General features: G+C 33.6%; 1 protein-coding gene and 2 pseudogenes across 1 annotated transcript; 1 reads left to right on the forward strand and 2 right to left on the reverse strand.

Moving 5' to 3' along the window:
- Positions 1-4,819: 4,819 nt before the first annotated feature.
- Positions 4,820-7,680, reverse strand: LOC120161853 (annotated as a pseudogene).
- Positions 7,681-11,520: 3,840 nt separating this feature from the next.
- Positions 11,521-13,750, forward strand: LOC120161516 (annotated as a pseudogene).
- Positions 13,751-13,881: 131 nt separating this feature from the next.
- LOC120162390 (GDSL esterase/lipase At5g03610-like) lies at positions 13,882-17,266 on the reverse strand. The gene is made up of 5 exons (XM_039172548.1): positions 17,162-17,266; positions 16,863-17,048; positions 15,579-15,850; positions 14,286-14,592; positions 13,882-14,193 (listed from the first exon to the last, which is right to left on the reverse strand). The coding sequence occupies exons 1-5, from the start codon at positions 17,220-17,222 to the stop codon at positions 13,970-13,972; spliced, it is 1,050 nt and encodes a 349-aa protein (XP_039028479.1). The 5' UTR covers positions 17,223-17,266; the 3' UTR covers positions 13,882-13,969.
- Positions 17,267-19,217: the final 1,951 nt, after the last annotated feature.

The raw sequence follows: 19,217 nt of genomic DNA on the forward strand, positions 1-19,217 counted from the left end.
AATAATATCAAATAAAATCACAATATCATGATTTCTTTTAACTGGACGTCATTCATAACTTTCATATTCGTTTTTATATTCTGTCATAACTTTCAAATTTGTTTGTATAGCCTAATGTATATATAAGAAAATATAAGGTAAGTGAGTTTAAAGTGCACACTAGGCACAACACGATGCCAAATCATAACTGAACTGCGATATGATGCACTTTAGTATAATCATAACTTAAGCACCAATGGTGCTGAACATTGGTATTAGGGGTGTAAACGAGTCGAGTCGAGCTCGAGTAGTGCTGAACTCGACTTGACTCGAAAACTCTGAAATGAAGCTCGACTAAAAAACTCACGAGTTTAAAATTTTCAAGCTCGACTCGAACTCGAATCTTGAACTGAGCTCGTGAGCAGCTCGAAAAGGCTTGAAGTGAAGAAAAAAATTCTTAAACTTAACTCGATTGAAGCCTCGAACTCAAACTCGAACATGAACCTTAAATACATGAAAATCTTACTGTATTTAAAAAAAATCAATACATAAATGTTAATATTATTAATAATTTATTTTTTTTAAAAATAAAATCTTAATATATTATGTTTTCGAGCTGCTCACGAGCTTTTCGAGTCGAATATCAAGTAGCTTGTTTCGGCTCGTTAAGAACTCGAGTTGAGCTCGAGTCGAGTCCATTCGATCCGAGTATTTACCGAGCCTTGATCGAGTGGATCTCGAGTAGCTCGCGATCTGTCTCGTTTCATTTACAGCCCTAATTGGTACACGAATGTACCAAAGCTAAAACGATAACTGATAACTAAAAAGTACCCACTAAATGACATGTCAAATGTACATATAACTCTCAATGCAACAAACAATGGGCTTATATGTATCATCATAGAATCATTTATTAATCTATGTCTGATAACTGTAAAACAACTGCTATATATAAATATTTAATAACTGAAATCATCTGATAATTGTAAATATTTAGAATTCATTATCATAAATATCATACTTGGGTAGTTCATACCCAAAGGCATTTATAAAACTTGTTGAAACATATTATAAAAATATTTCATACTGCAAATTATAAATCATACTGAAAAATAAAATGAGTTTGACTTATCGCAAGTCGTCCTCAATTATAATAATCAAATAAATAAATTACATTCACTTTAACACTTTTTTTTAAATCGAAATAGAAATCTAACTAAGCTTTAGTTTTAAATCATTTGCCTTCCACTACTTTCAATACATAATTTATCAAAATTACATATTCTGTCAATTTGCACTACCTTCAAACAAACAGTATTTTGTATTAATAAATATACTGAAAAATTATTTCATTTGCACCACTGAAAACTAGAGTTGAATACAAATATAACCATATAAGGCAACTCTTCTAGTTCAACTTGTACGATTAATAGCAAATTTTCAAAGTTGACTGACAGAAACTGTTTTGAGCAGAATCTGCTACCATATTTTCTGACCTATTCACGATTAAAAATTCATATTTTTTTTGAACATCTCGAAATCAATCACTGTCTTTTTTAAACGAAGCTAGACTGACATAAGAATCTAACGATGTAGAGATCATCCTATAATCAATTATGTATAATTTATTGTGAATTTCTAAACTCACTATTCGAATCCTAATTTCTAGACAACTTCCCTTAATTAGTATCATTAGTTTAATTTCATAATTCTGTAAGCTTTAATAAATTAACTTTTAGGCTATAATCACAATTCACATAACATTAGGAGTCACTTCTTACCGTAGTAACTTCGACATTGGCTTATCACAAGCCAATGTTTGTACGATAACACAAACACGAATTAAATGCACTCACCTATCTTCTTGTCTAATCTCCTCCTCGATAATCTTCTCAATTTCCACATTTTTTTATTCTTTTTCGAGTTTCTTGGATCACTATATTTATTGAGATGTGACGAGGTCATATCATAACATAAAATGTTAAGGTATATGTTAGTATTAAACTAACATAATCTAAGCGTAACTATAAACTTTGATAGAAATAAAATCGATACTTAAATCGATATACAACTAAATCGTACTCTCATCAAAATTTTAAATTTCTCAAAATATTTCCTTAAATTCCAAATATATATATATATATATATTCGTTATCAACCCTTCAACTTTTTCTAATTACACAATCAAACCACTAATTATGAATTCTTTCTAAAATTCACCTTAACTTCCCATTAAATTCATAATTGACTTTCACTATTATAGTCATGTCACATTAATCACATAAAATTTCCAGAACCTTAATAAAATATTCAAATCAACACTTGAACATTTAAAAACTTGTAATTTCATCCTTAACTTTATGAAACTTTTCAATATCAACCACCCAACTAGACAAACTTGAAATTCGATCCCAACTCAACATTTAAACTCAAAAATCAACTGTTGAAAACATTTTGATATTTCGATATAAAAAATTAAGATAAATGAATTTTAAGATTTTCCAAAAAGATTTTCTAAGTATATTCGATATAATTATTCGAATATCAAAATATTACTTCAAATCTTTCAAAAGTCATTTTTAATCCTTACTCAAGTGTAAAATTAAGTTTTAATCTTAAAATTATTTCAAAATAATTTTACAAAGTATTTTGAACCGTTTCAAAGCCAAAAATTCCAGAATGTCCAGAGGGAACCGATTCCCCCTGAATGGTTTGGCTCCAAGAATTCCAGTATGCTCGGAGGGAACCGATTCCCCCCTCCCCATGGGTACCGATTCCCCCCACTGTTCAACGGTCGAAATATTTGAATTTTACACTTAGGGAACCGATTCCCCATGAGGGGTACTGATTCCCCCCATGCTCCAAGTTGTTGTATTAATGGTTTTCACACTTAAACGACTCCATTGACTCCACTAATCATCCCCAACATTCAGAATCAATTGAGGGAGTATTTAAACAAGTTCTGAAGCCTTTGATCAACAAGAAATCATAGAGAAACAAGAGAGAAATCATCAAACACCAAGTTTGTGCAAATCAAGCCAATTTTCCTTTCAATATTCATTTTGCTTTCAAGAACACCATTTGTGCTCATTTGTAATTATTTTTTAGTGTTCTTTTCTTGTTCTAGAATTGTGCAAACATCTTACCTTGTGAGGTTTTCCTTGTAAGTTTACAAATTTGTGTATTTCTCTTTGAAAAAGAGTGTGCTCAAGAATTTGGGGTATAATTCTTGAGGGAGTTGTAAGGTTACTCTTTGTCCTCAAAAGAAAGAACAAATTAGTGAATTTGTTGGAAAATCCTTAGTGTGGATAGCTAAGGTAGTGGACGTAGACTTTGGTTGAGAAAGTCGAACCACTCTAAATCGCTGTGCAATTACTTTCAATTTTCTGCAAAAGCTTCCACAAATTTTTTAATTGTCAATTCACCCCCTTGGCCGAATCCGTCAATCGATTAACTCAACATCAACACATATATAAAATTTCCAGCAATGTACTATTTTACTCAAATGGTATTTTTCACATTTAAAAAAATTGAAATCAAGTCCCTATATTTCTTGGAATCTTCGAATTTCACCCCATAAATTTTACCAAACTTGCAATTTGGTTCCGACCAACTTTGCAACTTAATTTTCCAGCATCTTAATACTAAATATTATAATTGAATACTCCAAATCTCACATTTATACAATAATGTCCCACAATCATTAAAACTTGTAAACTAGCCCTTTTTCACTTTTAAGGTTCCAACTTGATCCAAATCAATCTCCAATTCACATAGAATACTTCTAAAATCATTTCTAAACCATAGGAAATTTTTCAACATTTTTCCCTTAATATTTTCCCTATGGTCGAATACCCCATGTCACTTTAGGGGGACTTTTTGTTCAGTTTCAAGCTTGAATTCAACCTCCTTACAACAAATTCATGTTATTCTAATCATCACAACATCAAATTTAATCCAAATCCAATCATCTCTTAAAACCTTAGCCATGGCCAAGTGATATATAAGCACCTACACATCATTTTGGTCATTACACAAGCTTTAGAATTAATCTGCAACACCACTAACATACAAATCTTTCATTAAATCCATAAAATCCATAAACCCTTCATAAACCCTAGTCATCAAATCTCAACATGCAAACATGTTTAGCAAGAATTTCTTATACCAAAAGATAGAGAATTGAATGTATAACATTTTTCTATTTCATAACTTAGTCCAAAATCCTTCTAAAATAGCTCAAAAATGAAAAAAGAAGATTTTTTCCACACCTTGGAAGGGTTTAGGTAGTAAGATGATGGAGAAGAAGAATTCTTGTTTTTTCTAGCAATTTTCATGATACACATGACATTTAAATCAATTAAATTGAATATAAAATTCAATTAATGAAAAAATCCCCAAAACACCATTAATGAAATTTGATATTTACCAATTGTCATTACAATTTCTTCCATTAAAATATTCTTTAGTCAAAGGTGAACCAATTTGACTTTGACCTTCTACTTTGGCCATGTAATTTCTTCCACTATTTGACAAATCTAAAAAATTACACTGTTCTGAGCCAAATTTATATGATCTAAAATATAGAAATACTATTTACAACCATTTTCTAACATCCTTCAAATTTTCATGAAATTCCGCTTCGATCCGATTATCCGATTCTAGTACCAAACTTTTTTGCTTTATAATTTTTAACACAAATACCGTACCGAAAATCAGATTTTCACGAAAATCCTTGTTTTAGACCAAGTTGTTCATTTACGGGCTAAATAAAAATATATAAATTTTTAAAATTATATTTTTTGTCAAACTTTTCAAAGATTACACTTTAGCCACCAAACTTTCAAAACTTACCTTTTAATCGCTAGACAAAAATTTGGGGTATTACACTGAACCCCAAATTCATAGTATTCAGGTAGCTCTGGTGGAACAGCGCATCGTATCAAAGCCCAGTTCAAGCCTTCGAAGAACGGATGTTGCTTGATCTCAGCAGAACCTTTTTCTGTTCCAAGCCGATTCTCTTGCTCCTTAACCAGCAGCCCTCTAATGAGATCCCTTGCAAGGAAACTAACAAGAGGACATTCCGGGAAGTTAAGGCTCCGTAGCATCACATTAGCCAATGTCTCATCATTCCCTGCACCTTTAAAGGGTGTCCTACCATAGAGAAGCTCGTAAAGAAAGATACCGAAGGTCCACCAATCGACAGCTGCTCCATGACCCTCTCCTTTAATGATCTCAGGAGCCAAGTACTCATGTGTCCCAACGAAGGAATTGGATCTTGCATCAGTAGGCTCAGCCACAAGCTGAGGTAGTGACCCGAGTTGAGCATCAGGGTCTGGTTTTGCCTTCCTCTTTGTTTTCACAACAGAAGGCAAGAACCTAGGACCGAAGCACGGCACCTGACATGATGGTATGATGCAGAAGGGTTCTGCACAGCTAGATGCTGTGCATGCACTGGATATCCTTGCGGCATCGATATTCGAAGGAGATTTCAGAAGAGTTGGACTAACTGTGCATCTAAGTGAAAGGTCAAAATCAGTAAGCATTATGTGGCCATCTTCTCGAACTAGAATGTTTTCGGGCTTCAAATCACGATAGATAACTCCTAGCATGTGCAAATACTCCAAAGCAAGAAGAACCTCAGCCACATAAACCTGCACGCAAAATGATATATATATAATCAGTTCAGAAATATACAGTAAACAATGATCACCAGGCGCTTTTCTCTTATGTCATTATCACAATGAAGGAAACAAGTAAAAACTGCACATGAAGATTTTTGGTGCTCAATTATAAAGATTTTTCGATCTATTAAAAGAGAGTCCCGATTTAAATTGAGTTTTCGTCATGTAAACATCTTACCTAGCTGCTGTCTCTGGAAAACATCTCCCAGGCTGCTTTTGCCGAAGGACATGGAGATCCCCACCGGGACAGTACTCCATAACTAAACATGATAAGTTGTCTGATGTGAATTGGGTATATAAAGTAGGTAAAAATGGGTGATCAAGCATCCTTAATATTTCCCTCTCTGTTTGGGCCCTCGGCATTTTCTTCCTTCTCACCAAGTATTCGTTGTCCATGACCTTTATTGCAAACAAGCAGTTTGTACCGATAAGCACAGCGAGATACACTGTCCCAATATCTCCACAACCAAGCTTCTTTAGAAGATTGAAATGTCTCAACCCCAAGACCCCTTCCTGCACCCGGACATGACGAATGGCTTCCCACTTCGCATTCATTGACATGTGAGGTCTGTTGCCGCAACTAGACCCACTTATGTTGCTACCATCACTGATGCTTGTGCTACTACAATCACCATGGCTGCCTGAACATTGGGAGAAGTCTCCCTTTGTTCTTGATTTTGGGCTCTTCTTAACCTTAGGAATCGCAGCTTGGTTTTTGTCATTTTCAATCAAGGCCGGATTATGCACATCATAATTCACATGACTCGAACTCACTTCAGCACTAATATCAGCTGATTGCAACTTCATGGGATCTTGATTAGATTCATTACTTGAACTCTTTATAGAGCAGTGACATCTCTGACAAACTAATTGACTCGTAGTGGAATCCAAGCTTCTATTAACTTCTTTGATAGTATTAGCAGCAAAAGCAGCATATGAAGATCCCTTCTTCATTTTCATCTTGGAAGAAGTTTTGCACCCCACATCCGTTTTGGTCACCACCGGTGCATTTCTTGTCATTCTGCTTACTCTGTTGCGATTGATCGAGCCAGAAGAAGCAACATCATATTTCAGCCTGCCCCTTCGTCCCGACTTTGACATTGATGCTCCTTCCGGTAACTCGGTTGAAGCAGGCACAGTATTGCCAGGTTCTAATATATTATCATCAGCCTTTGGTGATCGAGTTCCAACTTCTCCTGAAGCAGAAGCGTCAGTTTGAGTTGATGAAGAAATTCCGGTTCTAATTGGTGTCATTTCATGAGCGAACTGCGAAGAAGAATTATCATTTTGGCTCGATAACTTATTCTTGGTAACTTGTTGTGGCATATCCATGATCCTAGAAGAAGCCGATTTGCTTTCTTCAGGCAGCAAAGATACTTCAACCATGCTCCCCTTATCTTCGTCTCTGGGATGACCAGATGCACTGGCAGCTTCAACCACAACAGAATTGAGCAAACTTTTTATCCTTCCAGCTTCGGAGAGCTGAGGAGAACCGGTAGACATTGACAGCCGTTTCATAGCAGCCATTTCCGATGCCTTTGAAATGCAAAGATCCCTTAATGCTTGCTTCAGTGATAATGGCTCCGCAGCACCAATTCTATGAGAGTGTGGCATCCCCACTGTAATCGGCTTCTTCAAAGCAGTTTTCTTTAAAGTGCTTGAGCTTGCACCTAACCCCTTCCGACCTTTAAGATTGATAGCATCAAAAAGCTGATTGATATCATCTTCTAGAGAATACTTGTACCCAAGTTTCACCACACAAGCCAATCCCGATTGCAGCTGGTTCGTTCCATCAGAACATTGTACCGATTTCAATTCTTCGCCTGCTTCAACAATTTCACAAGTACCAGCATATGAACCCATTCCAACTATTGAACCCCTATTAAATTCTCTCAGCTGTATCCAAATAGAAAATTTATGATATCACCCTCCAAATTTATACCAATTCATGTTCCCACATAGACCGACTTCAAAGATCCAAAAGCAAAGCAAGCTGTGTCCTTTCATCAAATCAACTTTAAAGTTAAATATATTCTAACAACCTAAACACGGGCATTGAATTGAAATAAATAAATAAAACTAAAACCAGAAGTATAAAAAAGGCGAAAAAAGATAAGAATATAACTTACATGCATACTAATATTAATGAATATCAAAGCATAAGCAAATCACATCAGCTTGATATTGCCAAAAAATGGCAAAGTTCGAAAGTAAATCATATGCCATCACCAGTCACTGAAAGTAGTACGTTTGGTTAAATTTTTTAAATTTAAACAACTACAACTCTATCATCATCACTGGAATCTTATGATGAATAGATTTAAAACTTTCACAGTGAAAATATTCAAACCATCTTAAAAAAAACTATGGATGAAGCAAACATATTGAAAACAAAAACAATGTCAATTTCCATGGAAGCCCAATACACACACAAATGTAAAAAATCAAAACAAACCCAGAAAACGAAAGCTCTAAATACTTAAAATTTTACCAAATCATGTAAAGGTTCAGGAAATGAATTGCCAAGTCTCTTAACCTTGTGTTCAAAATAGAGGTATTCTACGGAAACTGCTCTCAACCTGACGTTTGGACGAGCTTACTATCCTACCCTTCCCGGGTCAGGTAATTTTTTTTATGTAAAGGCTCAGGAAATCCGCCCAAGGGACAAATGAAGAAGATACAAGCAAAAAGAAGGCATAACTTCAAACAGGAGAAAGATACAGACCTTCAGGAAAAAGAGAAAAATGCAAGTATTTATGAATTTTGAGAAGGAAACGTGAGAAACGATAAAGTTAAGCAACAAATGGATGTTTGGGGATTGAAAATCGTAGTAAAAGTGTAAAAACCGAAGAGGGTATGAAGAAGAAAAAGATGACAAAAGAGAGAGACAATAAGTCGAGTAAATAAAATTAAATAACACTTTGTTGTACACTGTTTTAATACTATAAAAATATATAATCTTAAAAGAAGAAATAATGAAACTTGAGTCCATTTTTAGATTTGAATCGTATCATTTTTTATTAATTTTAATTTTTATGAGTATGATTGGTTATAAAATAATATATGTTTTAATTTTATTAATTTATTATTAATAATAATATATATATTAATATTTTATCAATGTAACTACTCGTACTAAAATCTTTTAAAGAAAATAAACTTTTATTTTACTATTAAAACTTTTTGGTAAGTTATTTTTATTTCATTAGGTAACCATGAATAAAACAGTTTCTCATATTTAAAAAAATGAGTGATTTTTTTTATAATCTACGATAAGTACAAGGTAATATTTGTTTAAAGATAATTCTAAACCATTTGATATTGAACGCTCGTATCCCCGGTATTTCCGATGCTCAAACTCGAGACCTTAAAAAATAACAACTTGTTTACCACTGAAATCACTAGAGTTCGTGCCAAAATGAATGTTTTTACTTGCAATATGTATGTATATAATTTTAGTTTATTAATACAATGAGCTAAAAAGAAGTGAGTTGGCTTGGTTTGTTATCCCTAATCCTATATTGAAGAACTTTCGTAATGATAATGAGTGCGACATTTTAATAATTTGCCATAGCTTAAGGTTAAAGTATTAAAGATGGTTAGGTTTAAAGAAATAATTATGAATTTAGTACAATTAATTTCCCACCTACTAAAAAAGTAGGACCAAAAATGAATAAGAGTTAATGATGAAGGACCGTCACTACATTTCTTCAATTCCAATAACGTCCTTTATTACATTACCAAATAATTTTCAAAAGCTACTAAAGCAAAAGGGTAGCAATAGCGCCGGTCAAAGAATTGTATTTTTTCGGTTTAATTCTGACGACTTGACCCCACTTTTGGGACGTAATATTAGCCAAAAAAAATATTTTGTATAAAAATGTTTTTCTCTTAAATTTATTTAGCAATAATTATGAGTGAAATAATAAAACTACATATAAATTTTATTAAATACAAACTTATTACCAACAACAAGTTGGTATAGTGAGATGAGTTATTAGATCCCTTAAGCAATGTCAGAGGTTTGAATCATGACGTTTTTGAATGGAGCAAACTGGGTTGGGAGAGTCGTCATCGTCTCTGTAGTACTCGATCTGGATTAGTTAGTCAATAAATCGGATACCAGTAATTAATTCAAAAAAAATACAAACTTATTTCTTAGATTTATAATTGTATTTAAAACTTATATAAAAATAAAAAATAAATAAAAATATCACTATAATAAATATAATTTAAAAAACTTCAATTAAGTTGACACTCTAATTCGTATTACTAACTCAACCATGAATTTAATAATAAATAAAAATAAAAATAATTAAATTTCATCCAGGAGAAAAAATATATGGGAAATTACCCTTCAATAATTTGTTAAGAAAATGGAGTAAATAGAGAGAGAAAATACAGATTTATTCAGCTTATTATTAGAAACCAATTATCATTACTATTTGGATAAATGTGTGTAATTATCAATACAATTAATTAATTTCATGATTAAATTTTATATCACAAGTTAAACATTGAAGGATATTTAAGGCCAACAATTTTATTATTTAGGTGTATTATATAAAATGTATAAAAAAATAGTAAATTTTTAATACAAACGCAACATAACATTCTCAGTAATATATATATATATATATATATTTATTTATTTATTTATTTATTTATACAAAGAATGATCTTGTATATTGCATGAGTAAAAAACTAGTTAATAATAGAATTTTAATGTTGTTACCTAAAGACAAATTAGACCCATTTTTATAGGGCTTTACAAACCAATGTGCCATTAAAGAAGCTACATTTTGAATTTTGATGTGTACACATAGTAAATGCCTCAAAATCTTGAAAGAAAGAAAGAAAGAAATTGGGGGTGGGAGATCCTTTGGGAGGGGCAGCTTATGGTTTAGGAGTCCCAAAATAAATGAGGTGGTCCTAAATAATAGAAAAGCAGGGAGTAGCGTTGATTTTTGCTTCCATTTGAAGTATTGGCCCCTCCCTAAAACCGTCGCAACAAGTAAACCAAATTGTGGACTAAGCTGAACCACCTGCCAACTCATTTGCCGCTATAACTTGTTCAACTCTCTGCGGTCACTTTCTTCTTGAGTATGACATTTACTATCATTGTGGTTGTTCTTTCCTCTCTTACTATTGAATAATTAAGTCCAGATTTAGACATTATTCTTTCGATTTTGGTTGCTTTATAGCGTTTCATTCTTTTTTATATATATAAGAATACTAGTCATCATCGTTTATTCATAATTATAAGAGTTAATCATTTTCAAAATCAAAGGCTTAGCCACTGAACGGGCGCTTACCCTACTCACAATTTCCCTTTTAAAAATATTTAATTATTATTTCCGAATGGATAGATCAACAGATTAAATTTACTAAATCAGGTAATTTTAAACACATCATTAAAATCATGTAACTTAGCCACTGGACGCTACTCACAAATTTCCCTCAAGGGATAGGATTGCTTCGAAACATCTAAAGGTGGAACCGCCGCCGGTAACAGTGGCAATATAGAGGTAAAATTGAAACAAATGTTAGCAGTGCCAAAACAAAGGATCCTTTGCTCTGTGTTTACTTCACCCTTTTATCTCCTTTACAACCTATGAACTGTGAGCATGATGATGAGTGATTTTGAGATTAATTCAACCAAATGAGCTATGAGAGGAGAGTAGTGATTTTGACGGTGGAGATGTCATTGCTAGTGGTACATTTTTCATCGAAACATGATTGAGATTTGACAAAGACACGAGTGATGTGTGTGTTTTGCAACACCTATAATAGCAACGTTCATGGTTGTAATGTAATTGCTCCCCAGCTCAAAAGCACTTTACCTACCAAATAATTGATGAATGCAGAAACAATATCTTTTATATTTAAAACATCTTATTTTCATCTCGGATTATCCTCTTCCACAGAAACTGCTGCTCGAAGGTGGAATCGCGTTGGCTTAAATGCTTCTCAGGTTTTTTGTCTTTACGTTTTAAAAAATAGCTTAATTTCCATGTTCAATCTTTTTTAAAAATATTTTCGTAAATTTAAGTTGTGGAATTTTGGCAGGTCGGAAAAGGATTGTCCGTAGACGCCAAAGCACAAAAATTGGCTTTTCAATATTGGATTGAAGCTGTAATTTCTCTTCTTTGGTTAAATTATGATTTTATGTCCCTCTACGATCCTCAAATTTCTTCAAAGGGATATCAGTTCTTCACTTTTAACGAAATAATTAAATGTGCTACGGCTTTGCTTGATTGAATGGAAAGATGTAATGGAGGAGTGGGAAGGTGGAAATAAAATAAATTTTAAACGTGCTTGTTAGGAAAGAAAATATTTTGGATAATTTCATTGACGGCATCGTTATGGCCATAACCTACATATTTACTCCGATGATGAATGGTGTAAAGCTGATGCTGGTCAACCATTTTTCTACCGGTAAACCCCAAAGTTATTTAGTTTTTGTTGTTTGTTCATGGATTTTTGGGGGTAAATTTGTGACTTCATCTCTGTTCTATACTCAGCCTGAAATTTAGTTCCTGTACTTTAATTTGTAAATGTTATGCTTTAGTCCAAATCCATAACAATAATTGATTATGAAAACCATTATTGGACCATTTTTCTTTTTGTTTCTTGCAGGTTAGATATAGGGGATGGCAAAGAGGTCGATCTCAAAAAATGTCCAAGATCAAAGCTTCAACAACAATGCATCAAGTATCTCGGACCAGTACGTATGCCACTCATGTTTGATTCAATCTAGAATTTATGTTTTCCAGATGAGATGTATGAAACTGTCGATTCCTTTGCTACTGTTGTAAACAGCAAGAAAGGGAACATTATGAGTACATTGTTGTTGAAGGAAAGATTATCCATAAACAAACTAGAAATGTCCTTGATACATTCAAAGGATTAAAAGAGGCTAAATGGATATTCGTGATGAGCACCTTGAAGAAATTATATGCCGGCGAGGTAAATCGTCTGACTCAAATTGCAACTGTTTGATTGCTTACCTTCTAGATTTATAGAAAGCTGAAAATGTCTTTTTGGTACCTTGCAGAAGAAGAAGGGAATGTTTCATCATTCCAGCTTCTTAGCTGGGGGAGCGACACTGGTAGCCGGTTGATTGGTGGTGGAGCAGGGGATACTAAAGGTAAACTGACAGTAATGATGGTTGCGTTGCATTTTGAATGCTGGATGTCTGATTCTGATACATTGTATGAGACCTGATTTCATTCGTTTTTCAGTCCATCTCTGCATATAGTGGACATTACCTGCCAACGGACGATTGTCTCAACAGTTTTCTTTCATTTCTGAAGGAGAATGGAGTGAACCTCGGCGAAGTTGAGGTAGCCTTTCAATCTATCCATTTTCTCATCAGCATTTGTCGAATTGCAGGACTTGGATCATGCATTTTCCTTCTCCGACTTTTGTAATAAATACAATGACATACCCTTATCTCGTTTTCAGATTTTCCGGGCAACTGATGATTTCGATAGCTATGATGATGGCAAATCCAGCGGTAATGTTACTGCTTCCGATTTTTCTCTAAGCTCAGTGCTTACTGAACCCGAGATCGATAATAGAATCATCTGAAACCAACCAATCAGAGACCAAAATACTTACAAAAGGACTTTATCCGGTGGTCTTCATAGCCCAAGAACTGAGGTGCCTAAAAATGATATATTGCAAAAGGATCAACTCGAAGAAGGCAACGAAATCATATCAATTGGGACATCAACTGTCACTGAAATGGTCCACCGGTGCCGGGCCAAGGATCGGGTGTGTTGCCGATTACCCTGTGGAACTGAGACAACAAGCACTAGAGTTTGTCAACTTGTCCCCAAGAACGCCAAACACCCCTTTGCCATTCTTGACTCCAAGAACACCACGCACTCCTACAACACCATCGGGATACCGGCGCCCCGGTAACCTTGCACTGATTGCAGCTCGGTCAACACCGAACGAGTCAAACGGGGATGAGATTTCCAGCATTGGAGTTTAATACACCATAAACTTGTCTTTTAGTGAATCTAAATATTTGATCTGCTTTAATGTCACTTTAAGCTCTTTGAAATGGCGATTAGTATCAATGAAGAAATAATGTCGACCTATTCAAGATAAATGGTAAGTGTTCGACCTATTTGATCGGAGTTTAATACTCCGATTATTATTATTTTCATACACAACTTTTCAAGACAGAGTAACATCAAAAGAAAAGTAGACAAAATTACAAAGGAGTTGATGGGTACAAAGAACAAAAAATGTAGAGATCAGAAGCTAACAGAGGTAAGTTTTGGTGGTAAATTTTAGTTCTGGAAAAGTTGGTTGAAGCTGTTTTGAAAAGCTGGAGTTGAGAATGCAGCTCGCCAGCCTTCCTGCGTAGGGTGAAGTGTATCCCAAAAGAACTTGGATTTAGGGTTTGAGCAAAGCGTGTACTTCTTAACTCCATTTTCATCTACACTTCCACATGAAAATGCAGCACTCACTCCCATACAACATGCCTGCAACGGCTTCTCAAATTTCGGGCTTCCTGCAAAACCAAATAAATTACATCTTCAAAATTTTAGCAAGAACCAAAGTATACGTATGTACGAACGGATGGATGGATGTGAGTGTTATGACCTTGATGAGGCTGCGTTTGATTGAGAACTGTCGAAAAGGCACCGTGGAAGTCGAGAATAAAGAAAGAGGTGGAGTTGGTTTGGTTGTTGAGGTTGGTGACCGCTTGAAGGAGCAGTAGGTTGTGGAGATCAACAAGGGCGTTTTGAGTTGGGTCGCACCGTTGAAACGAGGTCTGAGCGGTGTTAGCAGGGAGACACCCCAACGGTGGCAGGGAACCCACCGCTATTTTTCCCACTCCCAACCCATGTATGCGTCTCAAACTCACAGTAAGTTGCCTCACGACGCTCGAAATAAAGGCCGGAAAACCCTGTCACCGATAATATATGTAAGATAAAAAAAAACATGAAAATTATTGGTAGTGCTAATGTAAAGTCGATTATTTTGTTCCAAAAAGCACGACAGCATCTGTTATAACTCTGTCCTTTTATGATCATCTGCCTAAAATGGAGCTTCAAAGAAACCTATTGATGAACAGTGAGACAATGGTTGCTATCTGAACACGGCAGCCAATTATTGGTCCTTTGTTGTTTTGGTAGATAAACTATCTTTCAATGAGTTTAAGCATATCACCACCGATACAGCGACATCCATATAACATATTGAACGTCTCTCCATCTATATCCTTATCTACCACTAACATGTTATATATAATTTAGAATTAATTATATCACACGTCCTCAAATTTTTTAATGTTCTGATTTAATCCCTAAACTTTGAATCATATTCAAAATTGGCCCTTAACTTCTAAATATTTCAATTTCATCCTTAAACTATGACCTTTATTCTAAATTGGTCTTTAAACGTCTAAACATTTCAATTTCATCCTAAACTATCGGTAGATGATAATCACATCCCCTGATGATATAACAGTTGTGCCAAACTCTATTATTATGTTTGAAAAAAATAAAATTTAGGTTAAATTGTTGTTGAAACTAATTTCATATTTGGATGGATCTTAGGATGAAATTAGAATGCTCAAAAGTTTGAAGATCAATTTACAATAAGTCATAATTTAGGGACATAAAATGTAGTTAACTCTATTTTTTATGTAAAGATATTAAGTGTATCTAAAGATAAACTGTATAATTATAATCTTAGTATTTCTATTATGTTAAAATTTGAGAATTGTTTTTAATTTTATAATATTATTAGTTCGTCCAAATTAATAACACCATTTGTTGTTGTGATTAAAGTGATGATATAGATTTTTACTTTTATATTATATGATAAAACCTAGACAACATGAAAATCCGGTTGCCAAGTGTGACTAAAATGCGGAAATGTTTTCATTACCGCCGTAGAGCCGTTCATGGCAATGTAATTGGCGTAGTCATTGCCTGAAGCACTGACAAATGCCAAAGAAGCTTTCAAGCCCCTCTTGTTGTAAACGGAATCGTTGATTAACTGTTGCAGAAAATGGATTTGGGTCGTCATGTTCGGATACGAAGCCGACGTGTCGAAAACCCCAGTCCCTCCGTAAGCAAAGTTCAACCCGTATTTCACCCGACCCGCCAGTTGTTTCCTCCATCTGTATGGAATTGGTGTCTTCATTCCCAAGTAACCCGCTGCTTGTAAAAAAATCGACATGACATTTATAAGTAAAAGATCTTACTAGAATGACATTTTGGCCTGATACTTCAATTAAAATGTTCCAAAGTTTAAAGGTCGGTTTAGAATTTAGTTCATAATCTGGGATGCCATATGTAATTAATCCTTTTTATATAATTAAATGATTGAGAATTGTTATTATTATTAAATTCCAAAGGTAGTAGGCAGAGTTGTTAAAGTCGGCCACGCTTAGTTGAATGTTGATAGAGATATTAAATAATAATAAGAATAAACTACACGTTTAGTATATCAATTACTACTGTTATTTCATTTCGGTCACCTAATTATCATTTTTTTCAAAAACATACCTAATTATGCGTTTTGATCTTATTTTGATCACCTGTTGTTGAAAAAGTAATAGAACGCTGACATTGTATTTTTTTTAAAACAAATAATGAAGATGTGACATTACCTTATACATCAACATCACTGTTAATTTTTTAACAATGTGTGACTAAAATTAAATCAAAATGTAACGTTAGGTATGATTTTGAAACAAAAAATAATTGGATGATCAAAACAGAACAAAAGTGATAGTCGGGATACTAAATGTGTAATTTACCGTAATAATTAAACGGATGTGAGTGGATTTGGAAAGGGAATGTGCTTAAGTTTATGGAATATAAACTAAAATAATATTACATAGAGAAAGATGAAGTTTCATTTGAAAAAGGTGACTAAAAAACAATTTTTTTTCAGGGAAATGTCACAAACTCATTTGGTAACATGAGTTTCAAACATGTAGGAATCATTACGCCTTATGCACTTCTTTTAAAAATCAAAGTGGAACGATAAAGCGAAAGAAAAAGAAGGAATTCAAACACATGGAATCACTGAAAAAGGAACGGCGAACACACAAAAGAGTTTACAAACACTGAAAATCATGTGTAGAAAGGAAGAAGATGACATTTTTTTAAATCTTGTTTAGGGTTTCAGAATCATATTACAGAGTGAAAGAGAGAGATTTACCGATGAAATCAGTAGAGACTCGGCCATCAGAGAAACGACCGGCGGGTTTTCCAGGGAACGTAATTCCATAAGGGAATTTCCATGAACTTGCCAATGCTATCCTGTTGTTCCCCGTGTCAGCATACGAATCCCCAAACACAAATAATCTCTTGTCTCCCCTTCCCAAACCTTCAACACCATGTTCTTCTGCTTCATGCATTTTAAAAAGAAATAATAAGATTAAAAACAACCCCTTGCAGTGGAAAATGATAGCAGAAAGAAATATAACGATGGGTTTCTTTTATGTTTCTGTTTGTTACCTGAGAAAACAGAAATGAAGAAGAAGCAGCAGAAGAAAAAAACCAAGTTTTGGGCGACCATTTTGGACTGGTTTAAGGCTTCCAATTGCTTCAACGTTATTTTGAAGCCTATAAGTTCCGTTTTGGAGGAAGCATACGCATTATATAGACAGAGATTGAGTGGGACGTAAAAGCTCTTTTATTGCATGTTTGGCCGTCAATTTTTACCTAATTATCTATCCAGTTCCATTTATTTATAAAAAATTATTAATTGAACCTCTTCTAAATTTGAATTTGCAGAGTGGTCATCATGATTAAAAAATTGTTTTATCTAAATAACCTAAATTCAAATAATATAATATACATGTGTGCATGAATTTAGATCTTTTAAATAAAATAAACGTTTTAAAACCAAAGTGAATTCTTCCAAAATTAGCCTAATCTAAATCCAAGCTTATCTATCCAATTAAAAAGTTTACTTGCAAATTTGTTCAGACAATTACAATTTGATATTTAAAATATTTTATGGAATTTAAGCAGACACGAAAAGAAAATTTTATATTTTCAAGCATGACAGACTGGAATTCTTTAGAAACCAAATCAACAAGAAGACAGCCATTAAGAGTTAAAAAAATACTAAAATAATTACGAGTTTTGGCATTGACTTTATAATAAATAATAATAATATATTAAACATCAAATTTTATCCGAAACATAATAATTCATTTAAAGATTAATTTGATTATATAAGAATTATTGTTGGACAATCCGTTTCGTTTCGTTCCGTTTCTTTCTTTTTTTTTGAAAGAATGTAATTTGTATTATAATCAATAACAAAGTGTACCACCTCAATGACCTTATTAAAAAACTTCTATAACCCTAAATGGAAGAAAAATAGTGTATCTTGAGGTGGGAAAGATCTTATACAAGTAATGCTATTACATCATACAAAACATACCGGAATCCACAACCCAACTCTTACTAAAACCAATACAGACCAAGCATCTGATATCTACTAATCTAACATAGACACAACACCCATGGGGGTGCATTAGAACAACAGCAGAAACCAGATTCGCCAAACCTGCTATAACACAGCAGCTTAACACCATAAAATCACCAATCTAAAACCTAGCCCTACACCAATCCACAAGTCCAACATAGTAGCAATGGCACGCATCAGAACAGAAGAAACCAATACAAACCAAGAAGCTATGAGAAATTAAGCAAAATGAACAATAAACAATGAACTAACGCAAGCGCAGTAGCAATGGAATGCATCAGAACAGCAGCGGTATCCGGATTGACTAAACCTACTATAATATAGCAGTGAAACATTACTTAACACTAAAAATGCACTGCCAACACACTCCAAGAATGATGAACTGAGGACATCGCACAAATTCTTGAATAACCATAATCAACGTCGACCATAAATCGTTCGCCCAAACCCCTATCTGGATCATGACTATATTAAAAATATGTTAAGATAACGTGTGATTTATTTTTATTAACGGATATAGCGAGGATATTAATTCTTTCTCGTGTAAGTATTCTCAAATTCGATTTTTAATTTTGTAGCATAAAATTATCATTTTAGTAAAATTTTAATTTTTTTTATTAAAGCAACATATTTTATGATTCAGTCGTACTTAAATAAAATAATTAGTGACATCTCTACTATTTTTTAAATGTAATTTTAAATTTTTACCAATAAATCTAACCATCTCTATAAAGCAATAATCTTGATTTATTCCGGATTTATATTAGAGTTTAGAATTCAATTACTCACGATATGATCTATTGATCTATTGGAGAGAGAGAGAAAGTATTCGGCACACGCTTTCTTTCCCTACCTAAAACAAATAAATTATATATTTATTTTGGATTTGTATGATTTCATTTTACACGAATATCACAATAAAAAAATGTTCTATATTTTTATAAATATGGCAAGGTACACACGTTTACTTTATATGTGTACTCATTTTTTCTCTCTTAATTTTTAAGATTTTTTTCTAATTAATATGAACCGATTAGAATTATATATATGATTTAGTGTATGAGTCTCACAACG

Source organism: Hibiscus syriacus, unplaced genomic scaffold, assembly GCF_006381635.1.
Source record: "Hibiscus syriacus cultivar Baekdansim isolate YM2019G1 unplaced genomic scaffold, ASM638163v2 tig00111402_pilon, whole genome shotgun sequence".
Taxonomy (NCBI): Eukaryota; Viridiplantae; Streptophyta; class Magnoliopsida; order Malvales; family Malvaceae; genus Hibiscus; species Hibiscus syriacus.

Excerpts from the sequence above, each read along its gene's own strand:
- LOC120162390 (XM_039172548.1), bottom strand. The coding sequence starts at position 17,222 with ATGGTCGCCCAAAACTTGGTTTTTTTCTTCTGCTGCTTCTTCTTCATT. Across the intron at positions 15,851-16,862 it reads AGTCTCTACTGATTTCATCG|CGGGTTACTTGGGAATGAAG; the intron begins GTAAATCTCTCT and ends TTTTACAAGCAG. Across the intron at positions 14,593-15,578 it reads CCATGAACGGCTCTACGGCG|GGTTTTCCGGCCTTTATTTC; the intron begins GTAATGAAAACA and ends TATCGGTGACAG.